The sequence below is a fragment of the Trichechus manatus genome, unplaced genomic scaffold (assembly GCF_000243295.1).
Source record: "Trichechus manatus latirostris isolate Lorelei unplaced genomic scaffold, TriManLat1.0 scaffold00010, whole genome shotgun sequence".
In the NCBI taxonomy this organism is placed as follows: Eukaryota; Metazoa; Chordata; class Mammalia; order Sirenia; family Trichechidae; genus Trichechus; species Trichechus manatus.
Window position 1 is genome coordinate 31,905,357 of NW_004443946.1, and position 22,548 is coordinate 31,927,904.

Here is a 22,548-nt window from a genome sequence, read left to right on the forward strand (position 1 = left end):
TTCTATGCTCTAAAATAACTTTAGTAGTAGTGATGTTAACTCTTCTCTGAAAGTTTGGTAGAATTCTCCAGTGAAGCCATCTGGGCCAGGGCTTTGTTTTCGTTGGGCCAAACTCGTGTCTCTTTTTCCAAAATCTAACAATAATTGTGTGTGTGTATGTGTGTGTGTGTGTGTGTGTGTGTGTGATATTTAGGTTGTAAAAACATAATTTTTTAAAAAAGAAAAGCAATATTAGAAGTAGGATTTTTCATGAAAATATGACAGGCTTCAGAATGGAAGCTGTTGTTGTTGTTAGATGCCATTGAGTTGGTTCCAACTCATAGCAATCCTGTGTACAACAGAACAAAACACTGCCCGGTCCTGTGCTATCCTCACAATCATTGTTATGCTTGAGCCCATTGTTGCACTTACTGTGTCAATCCAGCTTGTTGAAGGTCTTCGTCTTTTTCGCTGACCCGCTACTTCACCAAGCATCATGTCCTTCTCCAGGGACTGATCCCTCCTGATAACATGTCCAAAGTCTGTGAGACGTTGTCTCGCCATCCTCACTTCTAACGTGCATTCTGGCTGTACGTCTTCCAAGACAGATTTGTTCATTCTTCTGGCAGTTCATGGTATATTCGATATTCTTTGCCAACACCATAATTCAAAGGTGTCATTTCTTCCTAGGTCTTCGTTATTCATTGTTCAGCTTTTGCATGCATATGAGGCAATTGAAAACACCATTGCTTGGGTCAGGCTCACCTTAGTCTTCAAGAATGGAAGCTATTACTGGGGAATTCTCTGCCAATTACGACTCATAGCAACCCTCTAGGACAGAGTAGAATGGCCCCATAAAGTTTCCAAGGAGCAACTGTTGGATTTGAACTGCCGACCTTTTGGATGACAGCTGAGCTCTTCACCACTGCACCGCCAGGGCTCCTGTCTACCTTCTAGGGACATATAAATGATGCTGACTTCACACAGTGGCTTTAAGGTTGAGTTCACTACTTCAGGAATTTGTAAGCTGCTTAAGATGTCCCAGAGCTCACGGACGAACAGTGTTTCCTTCGGAGGAGAATGTGCTGCAGTTTCTCCAAAGCCTGACTGCTTGAAATCCAAATGACCCAACACTAGAGTTGCTTATCTCTAGGGAAGTTTCCTTAGCAACCGCCGGCATTATTAGGTTGTTTGAAGTAATATCTCCTTAACATTGGTATAAACTGGAGACAGAAGAAATGGAGATTAATAGTCACCTTCAGACAAACAATTACGTTTGGCTTTAGGGTAAGCTGTTGGATATGAGTTGTTAATTATTCATCTGAGTTGCTAATTATTCCATTATTCATTTATAGACCTACATGGGCATGAACGTGGAGAGGGCAAACATAGAAGGGGGCCTCACCAATGCCAGGTCTGCACTGTACACATTTCCTATGTTATCTCATTTGTCCCTCATTATTATTCTTATCAGTTTACAAGCTGAGAGACAGAGGCCCAGAGATGTGAAGGTGTCTGTCCAAGGTCACACAGCTTGTAAGTGTTAGAACAGGAATTTGAAGCCAGGTCTGGCTAGCTCAAAATCCAATGTTCTTCCTTACACCCTGCTGGCTCACTTCTTATTGTAAGGCAGTTGAATTGTCATTCAGTTCTTTCCTTCACCAGGTGATTTTTAGTGTGCTGGTTTTGGTTTCTTCAGGCATCCTGCCAGCCTGCATCAGATATTATGGGGCCATGTTGTAATTGTGGTGGGCCATTATCTCTGCAAGCTCTCCTGGCACCCTCAGTGTGCTAGTAAGGGTCGATAATCCTAGGTGGATGTGGAAAAATCTCAGCCTTTCTTTATTTGATGTTAGGATTTTTTTTTCTCCAGGTAGTTTCTGCGTTGACTTTGTGGCATTTTTAGGAGTCGAGTTTGTTCTGGTTTAAGAGTAAACCATTCAAAAATTGGTGAAATCTGATTAAAGTCTATATTCTAGTTAATTATGTTGTGCTAATAGCAATTTCCTGGTTTTGATAATGAACTATAATTACCATTAGCATAAGATGTTACCACTGGGGGAAGCTGGGTGATGGGTACAAAGGATTTTCCTGTACTATTTTTGCAACTTCTTGTCTGTCTAAATTATTTCAAAATAAAAACTTTTAAAAAACTAAAAAAAAGAAAGAAAATTAAAGCATTCAGTTCTTGAGGACATTTTCTCTTGTGTGAGCCCGGAGATTCTACCTCCTGTGTAGATCCTCCTTTTGTGAAACAAGTGTTGCATTTCTTTGGCTGGAAAAGGCAGCCAGGATCTGGTCTCTCTGCCTCCAGTCTCATTCCCCAGCTTCTGAGTTTTACACTTGAAGGGTCAGAGCGATTTTTCTGAAACAATAATCTGATTATGTCACTCCCCTGTATCATGTGTGAAATTACCCTGAGGCAATGGTAGTCTCCCAATACATTAAGGCAAGCTTCTCCAGAGGTCCCAGAACAGAAAGGCTCACAGACCAAATTAAGATGTTTGAATCATAAGGTTATTAAATCAAGGTAAACACACAGTGGAAAACAAGGGGAAAGCGATGGACAGGTGAACACATTCAGGATAGGGTGAGAGCAGGATGAAAGGACCATCCTACCTGCGTCCTGGGTTATGTGACATTCATATATCTTGTTCTCTCTCTGCTATATCAGCCTTCCCTGCTGACAGGCCAGTTACAAAGACCAGAATTGAGAATAAGAAAGGGACACAGCAGCCGGGAGGTGTCTAGAGCCAGCATACACTTGTCCTACTTGAGAGAAGCAAGTGCAGTAAGTCTCGCCACTGGTGAAACCTATAGGTATAGGTTTTATCTATGTGCCTCTAACAGAGCAAATACAGGGCCAGAGTGGGACCATAATGGATGTCACCAACGGGTTGACTAATTTAGGGATGACACAGCCTTTAGTCTGGAGGTAGCATTGTCTGAGCTTTATGAATATTTAAGGTTTACTCAGTACTTCAATCCCTTTTTATAGGCAAGTAACTTTCATTTGTTCCATCATTTGTATCTTTGTTCAGCATAGGCATACTCCATTTATTTTCTCTACATTTAACAGGCCTCACAGGTTACCCAATTACTCTCTATACTTGACACATCCATTGAGTTTTATTCATTGCATTTGTTTTTAATTATTCTCCTAATCAGAACTGAATGATCTTAAATAATACAGCAAACACTCGTTTTATACTGTTGAAGATATTTCAAGGGCTCTTTTTGGCCTGGAAGATAAAATGCAAAATCCTTAACATAGCACAAAGCTCCTTCAAAATCTGCCCTTGACTATCTCTTTAGACTCATCTCCTACCTCTTATAAAAATGCCCCCCACTTTCCTGCCATGTAGAACTACTCACTGTTCCCTGAACTTGCCAAGCTCTCTCAACCTCTGTAGATGGTATGGGATGCCTTACCATTTCTGGTCTATGTGGAGCACAAACTCCTGATCAGTCCTTAAGAAGCAAAAGCGTTACTTTCTCTTGGAAGCTTCACTCAACACTACTACCTGTGCAACCCCAAAACCACACTAAAATGCACACGCATGCGTAGGCACATGCATACTGCATACACACAATTACCTTGTTCTTCTCTGTTCCTAAGGTACAGTATGAAGAGTATACCCTAATAGTTGTTGTTAGCTGCCTTCTAGTCGATTCTGACTCATGGTGACCCAATGTGTACAGAGTAGAACTGCTTCTTAGAGTTTTCAAAGCAGTGAACTTTCAGAAGCAGATTGCTAGGCCGTCTTCCAAGGTGCCTCTGGGTGGGTTTGAACTGCCAAACTATTGACTAGTAGTCGGGCACTTAACTGTTTGCACCACCCAAGGACTTCTAGTAACAGAGCACTTATAGGGTCGCTAGGCGTCAGAATTGACTCGATGGCAATGGGTTTTTTTGCTTCACTACATTTTTATGTGATTATCTCCTCCGTTCGACTCTAAGCAACTTTGACCCAGGGATCTTACTGCATTCCTCCTTTTATCCCTGCCACTAGACAAATTTCAGTGTGTTTTAAATGAACACTAAGTATTTGAAGAGTTATTAATTGAGTTATTAAGTATTTAATAACACAGAAATGGATGTCATCATGCAACTGTTGGGCAGATATTTGTTCTTAGAGTAAGGAGGATTTTTATACTATCAGTTTAAAATACTGTGCTTATAGGGCATTTCTTTCCCTTCATTCCCTCCTTTGAACTTGTTCCCAAACTACCACTTATTCCTATTACTTGATTTTTTGATCACTTAAATGTGATTTTGTAAATCAGTAATAACAAGTAGCACTAGTCTGTTGGGCGCCTACTGTGTGCCAAACTGTGTGCGGGACCTTGTCTTTCTTCTAGCTCGAGGGAACTGGATCAAATCACAGCACCACACAAGTGGTAGCTAAGTTATGGGTCAGTAGGAGCACATTTAGCCTCAACAGAGTATGTAATTAGATGTAATAAACACATAGTCACGTTGTTTGCCTGTTTCCATGTAAGAGGATGTTGCTTGATTCGCAATTTGAATGTCAGGGTCCACAAACTACATTCATGTGTATTCATATACATTCATATAGATGCCTGGTGAGTAACTACCATGTCTAGGCAGCAGACTAGAATGTGAAGAAGACAGGCACAATCTCTGTCTTTACGGAGTTTGTAGCAGCATCACCTGAAAATCAGTGGGAAATAGAAAGTCATGTTATTGAGACCAGGGTGACTCATTGAGTTCTCATAGACATTGCAGCCAGGCCTGGGTCAGTGTAAGCTCACTGCATAATTATATGCCCCGATATACAAATGTCCCCTCCTGCAGTGGCATGATCTATGACCTACAGGCATTCCTCTCTCCTCATCCATGCCAGCCCTTGGGATTCCCTGTTATCTCATACACCCCTCCCCCTTTCTCATCCACGTTGAGTGTGTCTGTTCGAAAAAACATCTTTGGTTCCTCTATCAGGTTGCTTTTTCGCCAGACCTCCACTCTGCTCCCTCAGAGCTGCACTGTCATGTTAACTTGGCCTGAAGCCCTGCCCCCACTCACAGTTTCCTTATCTATTCAGACAGCATCTAAGTATAAGAGCGAAGGCTTAGCATTCAGATAAACCTGGCTTTGTATCTACTTATTAGCTGTTGTCCTTGGCCAAGATAATTTAACATCCCTGTTTCTTACTTTCATCATCTATAAAATAGGATACTAATGCTTTCTTCACAATATTGTGAGGATTAAATATTAAGCCCCAGCATAAGATTGTTGTTGTGGTTGTGTGCCATCGCGTTGATTCCAACTCATAATGACCCTATAGGACAGAACAAGACTTCCCCCACAGTGTTTCCTAGGCTGTAATCTTTACGGAAACAGATTACCAAGTCTTTTCTCCCATAGAACCGCTGTTGGGTTGGATCCACTGACCTTTTGGTTAGCAGCCGAGCGCCCAACCACTGTGCCACCAGGGCTACTTCAAATATGGGGTAGCAGCAGTGATTTTGTGCCTTATCATCTCCACTAGTTTCCTGTAGCCCTTCACCCCAGCACCCTGATGCCATTTGTGGGAATGTCTAGTACCCTCTGAAATGGACAAGGACCCTGTTCCAGTCCTTTTTATTCTAAAAGACCCACCATTAGCAAAAGGGTTCAGAGTGGAGGCATCCATTAGAGTCTTAGGAAATCTGAAAAAGCTTGCTTCTGGGCCAGAGAAGAGGGGGACTCTGAGGTTGTGTTCTAATCACAGTGGACCAATGTTGAGTTGGATGCAATAGGTCATCTTAGTAGACAGTGTGTTGGGGAACCAATATCACATCATGGTTCAGAGCATGGACTCTGGAGCCAGATGCAAGGTTTGTCCAAAAAGAACTACCCCAGCAGGACACTAGACACAAAGCTCCTTCCTTGAAAGCATGAAACCACCACCTTCTCCTTCAAATGTGTCTGGAGTCCCTCCCAATCCCTCTCCTCAAAACACTACTTCCTTCTCCACCACCATCTATATTATCACCAACCTTCAATAGTCTTGTCTCTGATCCATACCAGTGTTTCCTATGAGCTTCAACAGCCTTTTCTCTGGCCCTTAACTCTTTCTGTCTTCACACTGAGCCTCTACCCCCAGGTCACTGGAGCCACAACAAGTGATTCCAAACTGGAGAATCTCTGATCCCAGTATGTCAGATATGAAATATTTGGAGAAAAAGAATAATCAAGTTCACTGAAGTTCACTGAATTATGCATTTGAAATACTCTTTTCAAGCAGGGTTGGACAGTTAAAAATCTACTGAAAATAACTGAATGGAGTAGTCTCAGTGACTTATAAAAAAGAAACAAAAATGAACGTCTTGAAGGAATGTCTTTAAAATCATCTCTTTGCCAAATAATTGCCAATAAGGATACATTATAAAAATGATAAATAGCTCTAAATTACCTATAAACAATATGACTTTACTAGCCATTGGTATTGATCTCAAGTGCTAATGTACTGACTAATAAAAATGTTTGACTCATGGAAATGTGAAGTGTATGGAAAAAACTCCGATTTGAAAACACAGAGATGAGTTTGAACCCTTGTTCTGTTCTTTACAACCTAAATGACCTTAGTCATGTTACTTAAATTCTCTGATTCTCAGGTTTTTTTCCTTATAAAATGAGAATAGAAATCCCAACTTCATACAGTACATAGATAGCTATGCCAATGAAAGTTGAGTTATAAAAAATAACCACAAAGTGCTTGGCCCATAACAGGTACTCCATAAACAGCAGTCCTTCGTGCTTTCTCCTTCCCCTTCTTCTTTTTCAACCAAATACATGGACAGAGAGAGTAAAAGGAACTTGCATGGAAACCATCACTTTGCTTGCAGATGTTATCTTGTTCTGAGCTGGTTTTGTGATGTGATAGAGTTATTTTAAGGATGTCTCCCATGATATAATATCTTTCAGATGGCAGTTTACTACAGGCCTCCTGCTTCATGGCTATCATCTCAAATGTGGTAGAGAGACATTTGAATGATCACTACAGTTGGTAACCTTCCCTTAATATGTACTAGATACCAACTACTATTAAATGTTTTGCATACATTACCTTGCCTATTCCTCACATAACCCTGTGAAGTAGTTATTATTCTCATGTCATATTGTATAGATGAAAAAAAGTAGAGTTTTAGTGAGTTTAAGGGACTGATGGGAAGGGCTTCAATGTGGACATATTCAAATTAGGTTCTGAGAGTGAGTACTTGTTTCCCAGGTAGCTGATGGGCAGCAGGACTAACGTGCATAGGTTTAGATGGATGAAATAACCAGGTGCAACTTGATATAGTTAGAATATTACAGTGAAATCCGTGAGAGCCAAAACTTGACAGGACTGCCTGATTTTTCTGGGTCTGGCAAGTTTTCTGCCTTTGACAGGGTGCAGTCTTACCACTTTTTTGTCATTTGTTTTAGTGGAAAATATTTGGGTTTTCCTTCTCTGACAGGTTTCTGACTTACACAGGTTCTAGCTTTTGCAGGTTTTACTGTATATGCAGTATGAGAGATAATGTTATAAAAAATTATGCTGGGGCCATGTCCCAAAGGGCTTTGTATGTCTAGTGGGCATACAAAGTGTCAAAGTGAATGAATGAAATGTCAAGGTGAATGAACAGAAAAAGAGAAAAAGACAGGGTCATGGGGAGTGCTTCTGTGAGACAGATGAAATTGAAAGTGCCTAAAGGGGAAAAGGTCGCAGGAAAATTTTGAAGGTAGAAGAGATGGGGAGATCGTTGTTGGAACAAGTTTCCAAGGAATGGAGGAAAAAAAATGACAAAGAAAAAAATCAGAGGATTGTTTAGTCTTGGATAAGGAGGAAGGGAACTTTCTCTGATAGCGGAAGGGAAGCTTTGAGTTAAGTGTATGGGTGTGAGGAAGGGATTTCACTCATTCACTTATGGTGATCCCATTGGTGTTAGAGTAGAACTGTGCTTCAAAGGATTTTCAATGACTGATTTTTTCAAAAGTAGATTGCCAATCCTTTCTTCCAAGGTGCCTCTGGAGGGACTGGAACCTACCACCTTTCAGTTAGCCGCTGAGTGTGTTAGCCATTTGCACTATCCAGGGATGGCTACAAAAATTAAAGGCTTAAAAGTCTCTAGCAAAATCACCAGTCCAATGCAACGAGCACTGGACTGGGAGTCATACTGGGCTCTATTTATACAGTCATGGGAAATTCTTTCTACCAAGTGGAGGGCCTCAGAATCCACTTCAGTAAAATGAAGAAGTGTTCTCCATTTTTCCAAAGTGTGGTCTGAGGATCACCTGCATCAGGAATACCTGGGCCTTATTAGAATGCCATTTTATAGGTTCCACCCCAGATCTTCTGAATCAGAAACATTAAAGGTGGAGCCCTGGAATCTGAATTCTTAACATTATCCATAGATGCCTCTTATGAAGTTTTAAATGTGAGAACCACTGGCTTATATTAGTCCTTAACTGCTCTGAAAAAAACAAAAAGACAAGACTATTCCATTAATATAGACGCCTTGCCCCTGGGTGAATTGTGCCACTTGCCACCCTGTAGATTGCAGAGAGGTTTATTCCATTAAAATAGGAAAAAAAAAAGATCCTTTTCAAAATGCATGCTTCCAAACACTTTTATTTGTTCTGTGTTCTGGAAAAATTCACAGATAAAAATCTTAAGAATTTTATTTTTCCAGGAGAGGGATTTGCCTCTGAGCAATTTGACAAACATTGAGATTTCTTTTAATCGGTCTTCTCCCCTGTCATTTTCTCTGTAGGTTTCTCTCGTCTCTCATTTTATTTTGCCTTCTTTTCTTCTTTGCCTTTCTTCCTTTTCTATCCACCCAGAAATTAAAGGTATATCCATGGTATATATTGATTTAATAGTTTTATATTTTTTATCCTTTAGATGATGTATAGAATATCTTACTGTGAGGATTACTCTTTGCATGTTAGCCATCCTTGGTACATCCCTTGGCTAGGACAGTGTCATTATTTAGAGCAAAACTGAACCAAGCTTCTCAGTTTCCTCAAGTGTAAAATGGGGATGTTACTAAGACCTGTATATCAGTTAGCTTAAGTCAGTTTTGCTGCAGTAATGAATGTCTTCCTGAAATCTTAGTGACTTCAAAGAGCAGAGCTTTAGTTCTCACTCACATTAGTGTCTGCCTCATGTCCTCTTCATTTTAGAGCCCTGGCTGAAGAAGTGGCCCCAATCTGTCACATACTGGATTTGTGGCAAAGGAAAAAGAGAGCTGGCGGAGATTTAAGAGCTGGCAGAGATAGCTCTTAAATTTTCTGAGTGCCCAAGCTATGAAGCAAGTCACACAGAAATGCCAGACATAATGAGGCAGGGAGTATAATCTTTCAGAAAGGATGCATCTATTAGGGAGAGGCTGGTAGGAAGGGGCAGCAAATGTTGTGAACAAATAATTCAATCAACCACAACTACCTTATGGGATTGATATGAGTATTAGATAAGTTAATATAAGTAAAGCACTCAGAATGGGGTCTGGTGAACACTAAGTACAATTATAGGATCTAATGCAATTATAGGAGTCTCTAGGCAGTGCAAATGGTTGACACACTTGGCTGGTAACTGAATGGTTGGAGGTTCAAGTCTACCCAGAGGTGCCTTGGTCCTGGTGATCTACAAAACATCAGACAGTGAATACCCATGGAGCACAGTTATGCTCTGACACTCATGGGGTTGCCATGAGTTGGAGTCAACTTGATAGTAACTGGTTTTAATACACGTATGAGAGGAAGAAATGTATTCATTCACTCTTCAACTTTATTCGAGAATCTGCTGCAACAATGAAGGTCTTGTCTCTGCCTTATAGGAGCTGTATAGTCCTGCATGAAAAATGTGACGAGAAAAGGATAGGTAATTACTTTGACTTTAGGATTGACCAAGTGCCTCACAACAAGGCACCTAGTGCAAACCTCTGCACCCCCTTTTCTCACACACTTGGTTTTTATTTGTTCATCATCCCCGTAGACTGTGAACTCCTTGACTACAGTGTGTCTTTTTCATCTTTGCATCACCAGAATGCTCCATGATGCCTGTATAGTAGGTCTTGAATTTTTAGATTGAGCTTGTCTTACTTTATACAACCTGGAAGTAGGGTGAAGATTTTACCCTCTTCAATAGAAAGTTTATTTTTGCTTCGTGGCCCCAGATTAGTGAAGAATTCAGGATGCATAGATAAAGCAGTTAACAGCCTGGTGTTCACATCCATGTTGTGCCTCAAGCTGTTGCACAAAAGTCTAAAGACAGTTAGCCGTTTTCACCAAGGTAGCTGGTTGGCATACTTTACCTAAGGCCACTCTTGCTGCATTAGGACCCAGTTGCATTGAAGTTTTACTTAAGGAGAGACAGATAACCTCTGAATTAAAATGCTCTTAATTTATTTCTGTTGATGCTCTGGTTTTAATTTTTCCCTCTATGTACTCCTTTGCAAGTTTAATCTTAGTGGCCATGTAAAGAGAGGATATTACTACTGAAATTAAGAGCTATAATTTTTCATGTTTTCAAACCTACATTACTATTTGAAGAGGGAGAGGGATCATCATCTTAGGGAGCTAGGATTAGAACAGAGTGATCGTTCTACTAATCCAGGCTCCTGCCTCCTCCAGTTGCATAAACCAGATGTTAAGGGGATAAAGGAGTCCAACCAGGTGACAAGACCATTCTGTGTGGTGGCTGCCTCTGTCCATAGTGGGTGATCAGCTAAAGCCATGAAGCTCACTCATAAGCTGATAAGATTTGAATCATGATCCCAAGGAGATGGGTTGCAAATATCACTTCTTTTCCATTCTTACCTTAGGTTTAGGACTTTCTATTGTGGGAAGGGGATGCTGCAAACATAGAGATTGATCTGGAAATGCCACTTCACAAAACTCTTTGTCTTGAGGTACTTTTAAAACCTAATGACTATGTCTTTATATCTTAAACAGAGCCCACAGTTTATTTAGAAACATAAAGCCTACAGATACTTCGGGTATTGAGACCATATATTTTGGCTCTGTTTTGAATGGACCTGTGAGATTTAAGAATGATGGTGGTCTCACCTTCTCAAAATCTCTCCATGGTTCACAGTGTAGAGGTGTGTGATTACTTTAGAGACCTATATCACTCCTTCACAGCCTCGATGTTTGGTCAACTTTTGGTAATTTACAGCTACTACCCTTCAGTTCGGGGGCGGTGGAGGTTCAGTGGTACAATTCTTGCCTTCCATGCAAGAGACCCAGTTTCGATTCCTGGCCAGTGCACCTCATGAGTAGCCACCACCTGTCTCTTAAAGTGGTAAGTTTTGTGTTACTATGATGCTGAACAGGTTTCAGTGGAGCTTCCAGATTAAGTCAGACTAGGGAGAAAGGCCTAGCTGGCTACTTCAGAAAAATCAGCCAATGAAAACCCTATGGATCACAATGATTTGATCCAGTTGTGCATGGGTTCACCATGAGTCAGGTGCCAACTCAATGGCAGACAAGAACAATAAGCCCCTCAGTTTGCCCTCAATGTTGATAGCAGACCACTGTGACCTCTCCTCTGTGGACTTCATGGACTTCAGCAGCTCTACATCAATGGAAAGATCTTTGTCTTTGGAGTCAGGAAGTCTGAATTCTTGATTTAATTTTACAATTTAATAGTTTTTTATCTTGGGCACGTCACTTAACATCTTTGAATCTTATCATAGTTAATTAATATTACCTACTTCACAGTGTAGTTATACAGTTTGAGTTACTGCCCATGAAATAATAAAGTCCTGTGTAAAGGTTATCCTAGTTTGAGTTCCCATCAAAGCACACCTGAGACAAGGATTTGGGTCAGGTGGTTTTTAGGGATGTGATCTCCAAAAGTGTGAGTGACAGAGCAGGGAGAGTGGGCAGTGATGGAGGGGACACCAGTGTGAGTGTCCATTGGCAAGGTTTCTACTGGGGCCATTGTAGAAGTAGGGAATATGGTGGGTAGTGTAGTGAATGCCCCCCAGAATTGTTCTCTTAAAGGACAGGAAGTTGGGGCATTGATCCATTAGTTCAGTTCCTGTTGTTTGATGGTTTCCCCCTGGGATGTTACTACCTTCCCCCTCCTCCCACTTTATGGTTGCACTTTCATGCAAGGAGGGTAGGCACCCCTGATGAAAGAGAAGGTCCAAGGGCTGGCCTAGCCTGAGCTGGGGACTGGCAGGCCGTATCTGAGCTCACATCTGTGCTGCTGCTGTGGCTGAAATAGAGGTCAGCTGAGGGCAAGGGATGCAGTGTCCCCAAAGCTTTTGCTTAAAGTGCATACGAATATGATAATTGCACCCTTCCCTTTCTTTTCTAAAATAAACATTTAACTTCTTCTGACTTTATTAATAGGTTCTATATGCTAGGCCTTTGCCCTAGTCTTGCAAATAAATAAAAACAATAACAACAAAAACAACAAAAAACCCCAACCAGGTCCTGTTTTCATTAAACACCCCCAATTAAATTTTCTATTTCATATTTGGCAGTATTCTCTCCACTTCCTCCATGCCCTTTATCTGGCTTTCTCACTATACTTAGCTTCACCTTATTCCTCCTCAAATCCCAGGGGCATAACCATGGGGAAGCTATGGGAACAAACATGGCGTCACAGAGAGATTTTGCAGCCAGATCGCCCTGGGGTTGAGTCCCAGAGACTTGTGACGCTGACAGCTGTGGAGCTTTGTTCTGCCTCCTCATTTGCAAAGCTGGGGTAAAAAATACCAGCTTCATAGGGTTATTACAGAACTAAATAAAGTCATGTATCCAAAGCAACTGGTACCTCTTTATAAATGTTTCTTTCATTCCCGTGTCAGTTTCCCAGAAAGCTACATTTTATTTTGGCAGGAAAAAAATGTTTATATATTTAGAAGGAGAAGTACTGTCTTCATTTTATTTAACTCTACTACCCAGTATCCTTTAGCTCCAAATTTATCTAATTCACTCTACTGCAAAATGCAATGTACATTTTGGTCCCTCTTCTTCCTTCACCCTCAGTAAATTTGCACAGCCATTTATTTATTCTTCCATTTCTGTACATTTTCTTATTGATTAATTTATATTTATTTATTACTATGTTGAATACCATCCTAAATTTGTTCATTTCACCCTATTGCTAAAATAGGTTGCTGCTCTCTTCTGCTCCTCTTCCACTTCTCTTCTCTCCCACAACACATTTGCTCAGTTGTTTAATCAATTGGTTTAATTCTATTTATTCACTTTTCTCATACATTGAGTACTTTCTTGGCACAAGGCACTATGCTTAGTTGTTGGGAACTACAGAGGTAGCATTTTCTCTCAGTGGGCATCAAAGTGGAAGCAATGGATCTAAAAAAATATTTGCCATGCAAGAGACAGAGTGAAGGTTTATAAAACAAAAGGACAGTTGAATTATTGGAAAAGTGAACACTTTCAGCTGGGAGAGTCAAGGAAATCCAAGAAAGGATGGATGGAGGTAGAGAACTTCTGAAAGTGTATGAAGGAGGACGAATGGGAGATGTATTACATCTTTCTTAATCCATACCTTAAACGAAGTATTCATAATTAGGATTAATTAACTAGACCTTTCAATTCATAACTGGATGTGTGTGTGTGTGTATGTATAGTGTGTATTTAACTTTGCTTTTTAGGAGAAAAGGAAATTCATAAGGAAACAGATTTAAATTGGAAATTTATTGAGGATTGGAGAAAGCAGCTTCTAGGCACATCCTGGTTAGACTCACCTTTACTTGGTCTCTTTTGACTTCAAAATCTGTGTCTTTAGTGCTGAATAAAAAGATCACATAGTGAGAAAGACCCTAAGGTACTATAACATCTTAAATCATCGAAGGAAAACTAATTTGTATTAATTATACTGAGACATAGATGAGAAAAGTACTAGTATATTTTAGAATTTTTTTTTTAAGCAAAAGCAGAATCAATATCCCTGAGCCTATCCCTGAGCAAGCTGCCCTTATCTCTTGAAAAGTGGCTTCATGGAGAGAGATTATCATACAAAATCGTAGGACTGCCCTCAGCTCACCACTCCTGAGCAATGCTGTAAATTTATGACTTAAGGTAGAGATTTGGCAGTAAATTGGAGGCAAGATTCTTTCTTATCTTTTGTGTAATCATTTGTTCCTTGGAGACATATCTGCCCCAGATTCATTCCATTTCAAAATGGAGATGCTCCATTCTCCTTGCCAAGATGACCAGGGTCATTTTACACTGCGATCACAATTTAGAGATCCTATTGAAGGGGCTGCTAGTGTTTGCTTTGTCATGCGAGGGACACTCCTTATTTCAGTCCTCAGGCATCATAACTGAAACCATGCAGACAATGTAAGGAAAGAAGGAAGAAAGAAAAGAAGGGAGAGAGGGAGGAAGGAATGAAGGGAGGAAGAGAAGGAGAAAAGAACAGGAGGAAAGAAGGGAGAGAGGAAAGTAGAAAAAAATGAGAGAGGCAGGAAGGAAGGGAGGGAGAAAGGAAGCAAGGAAAGAGGAAAGACAGTAACAGTAACCCAACAACCTGTGTCATCAGTAGCCAGTGGTGACTCAAGATGCAAATTAACACTGTACTGAGAATATGTACAAGTAGTGAACTTTGATTCATGTCTTTCAGCAGCAGAGAAGCTGTGAGGTACTGGTACTGAGTGTGACTGATGCTATATAGAAAAGACACAAATAACAAGCAATATCCCCTTGCTAATACAATTGTGTCCTACTTTCTCTGAAATCTTTCCCTTCCCAGTTCATGGTGCCTCCATATCCCCAGATTCTCAGACCAAAACCCAGGAGTCACCATTGATTCCTTGCTTTCCTTCCTCCAATCCCAATCTGCGCCCCAACCCAATCGCCATGTCCTGTTGACCCCACCTCTAAAATATATCCCAAATCTCACCACTTCTATTTCTAATGTTGCTTCCCTGGTCCAAGCCACCTTAACAGATTCCTAATAGGTCCCCTTGTTTCCTTTAGTGGCCCCTTTTGCAATGTACCCATAGCAGCCAGAGTCATTTTTAAAATTTAGATTAGATCATATGACTCCCTTGCTTAAAATCTTCTAGTGGCTTCCTGTTGCACTTAGAACAGCTTTCAGGTTCTGCACCAGGTTGTCTGGGGCTTCACATGATCTGGCCTATGCCTACTCACCGGCCTTTCTAGTACTATCTCTCCTTTTGCCCAAGCTGCAGCCATAATGGGCTTCCTATTTTTCTCCAACATGCCAAGTTCATTCTGGGTTTCTGCTCTTGCTGGTCCCATTGCATCAGATATTTGCATGATTGTTTCCCTCTCAAATGTCACCACCTCAGAGAAGACTTCCCTGACCATCTCAGTTAATAATGTCTCCCTCCAACCAGGCTTAAGCCAAGAATAGGGAAGTCACCTCAGAGAGGCCTTCCTGGACCATATTTTAAGTATCTGCTCCTCTGTCCTCACTCTCTACCCCTACTCTCCACAGCTACTTTTCATCATACTACCCTGGTTTATTTTCTTCATAAGACTCAACCCTATCTGAAATTATCTCATATATTTTTATTTATATATCTTTCATGCCTCAGACCCAAACTAGACTATAAACTTCATAAGGGCAGGTGTCTTGTCTATGTTGTTTATCTCTCCATCCCCACACCTACAACAGTGCCTGCCTGGTCCCATGTAGATGTTCAATAAACATTTGTTACATATATGAATATATGGGAGCCCTGGTGGCACAGTTGTTAAGAGCTCAGCTGCTAACCAAAAGGTCAGCAGTTCAAATCCACCAGTCACTCCTTGGAAACCCTGTGGGGCAGTACTATTCTGTCCTGTAGGGTTGCTATGCATCAAAATCGACTTGATGACAACTTTTATTTTTCCTAATGAATATATAGTTTCTTTAAAACATTGCCAGAAGTTTGTAGAAATGCTTTACCATTCGAACCGGGAGCACAATAAATGAGCCATGGGGAAAGGGATGGATAACCCATAGTTGAACATGTTATATGTGGCAGGCTGACTGGTACATTTACTTATTCACATTGGATAAATATTGGTAGTGTTTTTAGTGGATTTTAACCAGAAGCAGGGTGCATGTGCTTGGCCTGAGCAGTGGCTTGTTGGTTTTCCTCACACCTCACTGTGAGGCTTCTTAGTAGAAACTTCCAGAAAGCTGTCTGTGCCTTTCACACCTATTGCAGAAAGTGGGACAGCTCTTCCTGAGATGTGAGGACTCCGGCGCGAATGCAATTATCCATCTGAGGTGTTTTGCCAAACTGTCTCTAAAAATAAATGTTTTAGAAATTTTTTTTCCATGAAATGAATAAGTTTATTTAAAAACAACAAAACAACCTCCTTGGTCTCTCTTGGCTTGTGATCTCCCCCACCAAAAATAGTCAGAACCTGAAATTTTGTGGACAGAAAATGAAATGTTTCTTTCCCATTTCTCTGTTCCCCTCCTTCTTTCATAATTTCACTCTTTTTTCTCCTCACTCTGGTGTTTACTTATCTAATCTATTCTCTCTGGGGAGGAAGACTGAATGTATATAGTATATGGGGTTATGGGCTTAGTAAAATGCTTGTCACAGCTCAGCTAGCCTAACCTATGGTGCTGGTGGGAATTAAGGTAAGTTTTCTCTTCTTACATATTTCTGATGTTCTTTAAACCTAACATAGTCAATCATTATAAGTATTTATTTACTTATCATTCGGATGTATAAATACACGCCTTTCACTATCCCCTTCTAAGGGGGTGAATTTCATATTTTTAATGCATTATAGGAATTTTGATTCACCTGAAACGTAGCTCCAAGGGAAATCAAGTTACTGTTTCTTTTACCTTCTTGCACAAATAGAAAGATATTCAGATAAAGCAAAATGATTATGGTATAGGCATTGCCCCTTCTCTCTTTTCTGTAAGCAAAAAAGTTTCCAAATGCTACCTACCCATGTGTGGGAAACTACACTTTTGGAAGATGGAAGGAATTTTTACTCCCTGCATATGAGCAAAACCATTAGGTTTAGTTGGTTTGGTCAGATCTTAGAACTATATTGGCAAACAATGTTTATTGGGGGTAACTCTGGTTATATTGCTCCTGGGGGGAATAACAAATCCCTCTAAATGAACAATCTGGTTTAAAAAATATAGAAAATCTAACTACATTGAAACTAATTAAAATCCAAAATCCACCCTGCAAAGGTGTGTGCCCTTATTCATACTCAAGTATAGGTTTTTACCACACACCCCCGTGTGTGCCCTTATTCATACTCAAGTATAGGTTTTTACCACACACCCCCGTGCCCTATTTACTGAAAAAGGGAAACATATCTGCTAATATCTGAGTATCATCTACCTCCAAGCAATCATCTATGATTTCTCTCTCAAAGAGAACTTTCCCTTCTAATTTTCCATTTTGCTTTTCTTATTCATTCTGGCTTCTAAAGGAAATGGGACTTCTAGGTTACTGTGGGACAAGTCAAGAAAAAAAAAATCCAATCAATATCCTTCAACCATGTGCCCTCTTCTCTATCCCCCTTCATGGAGAACTAAACCATCTTCTGTGCGAAAAAGCTTTACCTCAAAGAGATGGTGCTAAATGAGTTTGCACTGAGGCAAGATTAAGCATGGGCATATGAGCTCTCTATTCTACAGTAATAACTCCACTTCTATATACTTTTGCATCCCAGAAATCTTGATATAGGATTTTGCTTCTTTGCTCCAGGCATGGATGTCATTACCTGGGAAATTCTACCCAGAGGTATCAGATAATTTATTGGTTGTCCGTATTTAGATGAAATAATGATGGTCTAAGCAGTCTAAGGGGAATCAGATGATTATTTTGTGATCAATATTTATTGCTTAAGCTATAGAAGAAAGGAAAATGCCTCTCATGCATATATCCAATATGCATTCAATTGCATATCATATTTCTCCTAGCTGTTAAAAAGAAAAAGAACAACAGGAAGATGGATGACTTTGAGTGTTTTTTTTTTTTTGTTAAGTTCCCACCAGTTTCATTTTAAATCCCAACTAAAAAAAAAAAGAAAAGATTTCCTCTTTCTTCTTCATATCTGGACTACTCTTCCTGTAGAGTGAAAAAAACTCTACATTCATTGTTTTTCTGATGCTGCCAATAAGCTTTGTGCTTGAATCTACCAGATAAAAATCTTTCCTAGACTAGATCCTCCTGCTTTGAAAATCTAACAGCTTTATGCTTCGACTTCCAACTTGTGTCTGCATCTTACATCACTGGATTACAGATTAGATTTTCTCCTTCCCTCCATTTGCCTAGATTTCCAGCTGAGTTTAAACATCATTTTCACTGTAGTAGGGTAAGTTGACCTTTTGGCTTGATTAAAGATAAATGCCATTGACTCTCCACTTCTGTCGCATGAGAGTTTTTCAAAAGCTCACTGAAATGTATTTATTTGCTGCTTGGAAATGAATATTGAGTAATATTTATTGCCTGCCATTCTTATAAGATGGGCGTGAATCTTCAACTTTTAGAGTGATAGGAATTGTTAGGGTTGGAGGTATCAAATACAGCTAGTGGAACGTGAGAGGTTTTGGTTATTTGTTGACATCTTTGGTTGTAGACCATCATATCCTAAAGCTTTAGAATCAAATGGAAAGTTAAATATTTTTGTTTGAATCTGACCGTGATGGACATTTCAAGGAACTGTAAGAGCTGAAATACTTACGAAGCGTCAGCAGCATTTAAAACAAATTGGGCTGAGGCCCAGCTTGTTTTACATATCTGTGGCTAATATGACACTAATGTAGTTATGCCCTAAAACTAGCTGTGCTTGTGTTAGTCATTTTCCCTCTTATCTTGTTCGTAATCATAAAAATTAAATGATGTGCAAAAATTGCCCTAAAAACAGATGCTGCCTGCCTTACAGGAGATGTTTTAAATAGCCTGTATTCATAATGGTTCTGCCTCTATAGTCAATATTCTCCACATCTTCTTTACTTCATTATTGTTGAAGCATTTGCATGTAGAATAAAGGGGATAAAAACATAAACACACACACACAAAACAAAGGAAGATTTGTTTCTTCTGAGAACATCTGTTTCTGCTGCAAACTACCCACAAAATGTGGTCCATTTTCTCCCAGTGCCCTCAGAGTTTGCTGATGTGAAGGCAACCGTTACATCCATCTCAGGCCTGAATATAAAGAGATGGTGAACATTGTTATCTAATGATCAAAAATGGAGGGAAAATCCTGATGTAATTGATAAATTGGTAATATAAAAGACAGGCATACTCACAATTAAGGGAAGTGAGATTGAATATAAAATGATCTACTATAAAATTATTTTTTCCTAAGATTCATTGATCACATTGCATCATGACCCAATTATAGGTACGTTTGGTGTACTTTAAGTTTCTTCACCGGATTCTCAGAATTCTTGTGAATTTGGATTGCACTTGGGGTGTGGGGTACATTCTGAAAAAATAATTCAAATTATCTGCTGTATACTTAGAAAATTAGTTTCTTATTTTTAAGAGAAAAATTTCCTCAAACTTGAACTGCTACCATAACCCTTTATAAATACACTATAGGAGTGATAATGACTAAAAATTAAAAAGTGCAGATTAAAATTAAACCATTGAACTCATTGCCAAGAAGAGTTGATTCCAACTCATGGAGACCTCATGTGTGTCAGACTACAACTGTGCTCCATAGGCTTTTCAATGGCTGATATTTTTAGAGGTAGATAGCCAGACCTTTCTTCTGAGGCACCTCTGGGTAGACTCAAACCACCAACCTTTTGGTTATCAGCTGAACTCATTAACCATTTGCACCACACAGGAACTCAGAATCTACTCAAAGGCAACTTTTTTTTTTTTTTTTAAATTTAAAATTACCTGATTTAAAAAATTTCTACCCAGGTGGTAGTCCTTTTTCCTTCTTTCTCCTAAACGTTATATAATAACTTCACTCTTGTGGGCAAGGGAGCCGAAACAGTGTCTAATGAACTCTGTATAATAAAGCTTTCAAAATTACTTAGTTTAAAAAAAAAAGTATTGAGCTTATTTGATGGTTTTTCCAAAGAAATAGAGACCTATGTAGACATCAGTCATTCAACAAGCACTTATGAATCACTTATTATGTACTAGCCCCTGTGCTTGATATATGTTGGAGCCTAGCATATGGTCTTCTGTAATATTTCAGATGTATACTATCCATAGGGACATATTGTCCAGTTACATATTTCATCTTTATTTTTTAAGTCATTCTCAGGGATAGGGCTTTCTACATGTTGATAGTCTGATCCAGAAAGTTTTAAACTGCAACTTCTTGCAGAGGCTTTAGCTCTCCAGCTAGAGAGAAAAAAACTTGATCTCAGTTTTCTGGTTCTGTGACATCTTCTTTGTCTTTTCAATTTTCACATCAGTTGAGTGATGATACACTCTTAAGCACCAGGACATTTATTTTTTTACCTTACTAACTAGATTGTCTCAATGCCTCAGTGCCTCTCTATCTTGTTAGCTGTCGTCATCTAATTACAATTATTCTTATTTTGTCCTGATTCTTCTTAGGGTGAACTTGAACGTCATCTTGAACATCTTGAGTGTGGGTATCTTGAAACAATTTGGTTTATTTCTTCCTCTGGCAGCCCTTCCTATAGAACATTCCTCTGACCAAAAAAGATTCCATTTGGAATTTTATATATTTTTTTTAGGTCTTTGGATCTTTTTGGAGGATGATGAAAAATGGGATAAGTCTGAGGTCCATCATCTTCCCTTCAGGAGCATTATTTATATTGGGGTTTAATCCTTGCTGTTATTAGGATTGTGATGATTACCAATGTGATTTCTGTGGTTGATAGGACCACGGGTTAATGAAAAGATCAGGTTAAGAAAACATACGTTGCAGAGTTCTTTTCTCATCCAATTGGTGGATACTCTCTAAAAGCCATACTGGTGTATTATGCCTAAATGACCAAGTGAGTCTCAAAAATTTGGGATGAATTTCCTGTGTCTCCAAGAAATTCATCTGAATTTTAAGACTTTGGGAAACAAAATGAAAATTGACTACTATTGCCTGTAATTGTTCACTTATTGCCATTGGAATTTTAAAACCTTGTACCCATAGATAAAGGAGGGCACTTACTTCTTAGATTATTTTGTCATTGTCTGTAATGGTGTAATTGAGACTTTGGGTGGGGGGGATTTATTATGGAGGACCCTGTTGGATTAGTGAAACCAGGATGAACTTTGGGGGAGGTACAGTTCTTTGAGTGCTCCTGGGTCACGTGCACCAGTGTGGCTTTGGGAACCTTGGCACTACGAGCATGACTTCTAGAAATGATTCTAACTTTGGCACTTACCACCGTCCTTAGGCAAAGGACCTGAGACCCTGTATGCGGGGCAGAAGCTCAACGACAATGAATGGCACACCGTTCGGGTGGTGCGGAGAGGGAAAAGCCTTAAGTTAACAGTGGATGATGATGTAGCTGAGGGTGAGTACAACTATGGTGATATTTTCTCTTTTTGCTCTCATAATCCTCTTGGTCTTTCAGTGAGAAAATGTTTATTTATTTATTTCCAATACCTTCTAGTTTGCTTAACTGAGCTCACAGGTTATATCCTCTGTTGACAAGCTCACACAAGCCTAAGAGAGTCTTCCTCTGTATTTTCACAGAATTGTATTGTAGAACTTACCCCCTACTCTAATGAAATATTTATGGACCTCTCTCCTTAGGTATAGATTACATGCCTGGAGAACGGAAGCAGGGTTCTACCGCTCATTCTATTGTTCAGTCATTCAAAAATCACTTATCAGTCAACCTCCCAAGTTCTAGTCCCTTCCCTGACTCTTTACCAGAGGGAGACAGATAAACCAGAAATGCAGAACATCACAGGTAAAAGTAGAAGCACTGGTGGCACAAACAATTAAGTGCTCAGCTGCTAGTTGAAAGGTTGGTGATTCAAACCCACACAGTGGCTCTATGGGAGAAAGATCTAACCATCTGCTTCCGTAAAGATTACAGCCTAGAAAACTCTAGGAGGAGGTTACTCCGTCACATGGGATTGCTATGAATTGAAATAGACTTGATGACCTCTAATAAGAACAACAACAACAGCATAGGTGAAAGTAAGTAGAACAATGCATTATACTTAGAAAGTGCTAAAAAGATTTGGTTTAATTCATTATTCATTTAATTGTTATTAATTGAGTGCCTATTATGTACTGAATGCTGTTTTGAAAGGCATTGGGAATATAGTGGTGAACGAAAGACAACAAGTGGTGAACAAATATAAATTGCCTGGTGAATTTATATTTCGGAGGAGAATGAGTAAATGAATGCGTTTATACATATGTAAAGAGACATTCAAATTCCCACACAACCAGTAAATATTTCCTGAGAGTCTATCGTAAGCCAACAGAGTACTAGGGATCATAGAAGATAAAAAGGAAGTACAAGGCGTTGCCTATTTCTTTAATTAGTGAACCAATCCCATTGATTAGATAGGATTCTGGTATTTGAAACTAAGACAAGAATATATAATGGGATTTTAATTTGGGTGGTGAAGACTATAGTTGTCAATCAGAAGAGAAAATAATCAGTTTGGGCTAGAGAAATTAGGAGTGGTTCGTGAAGAAGT

At 39.6% G+C, this 22,548-nt stretch overlaps 1 protein-coding gene across 1 annotated transcript in view; it reads left to right on the forward strand.

The window, feature by feature from the left end:
* Positions 1–22,548, forward strand: part of NRXN3 (neurexin 3) — a 1,723,724-nt gene that overhangs the window by 758,307 nt on the left and 942,869 nt on the right. Inside the window, exon 10 of the mRNA XM_023726412.1 lies at positions 21,282–21,401. Within this exon, the coding sequence (XP_023582180.1) occupies positions 21,282–21,401 (120 nt within the window). The remainder of the gene's footprint in view (positions 1–21,281; positions 21,402–22,548) is intronic.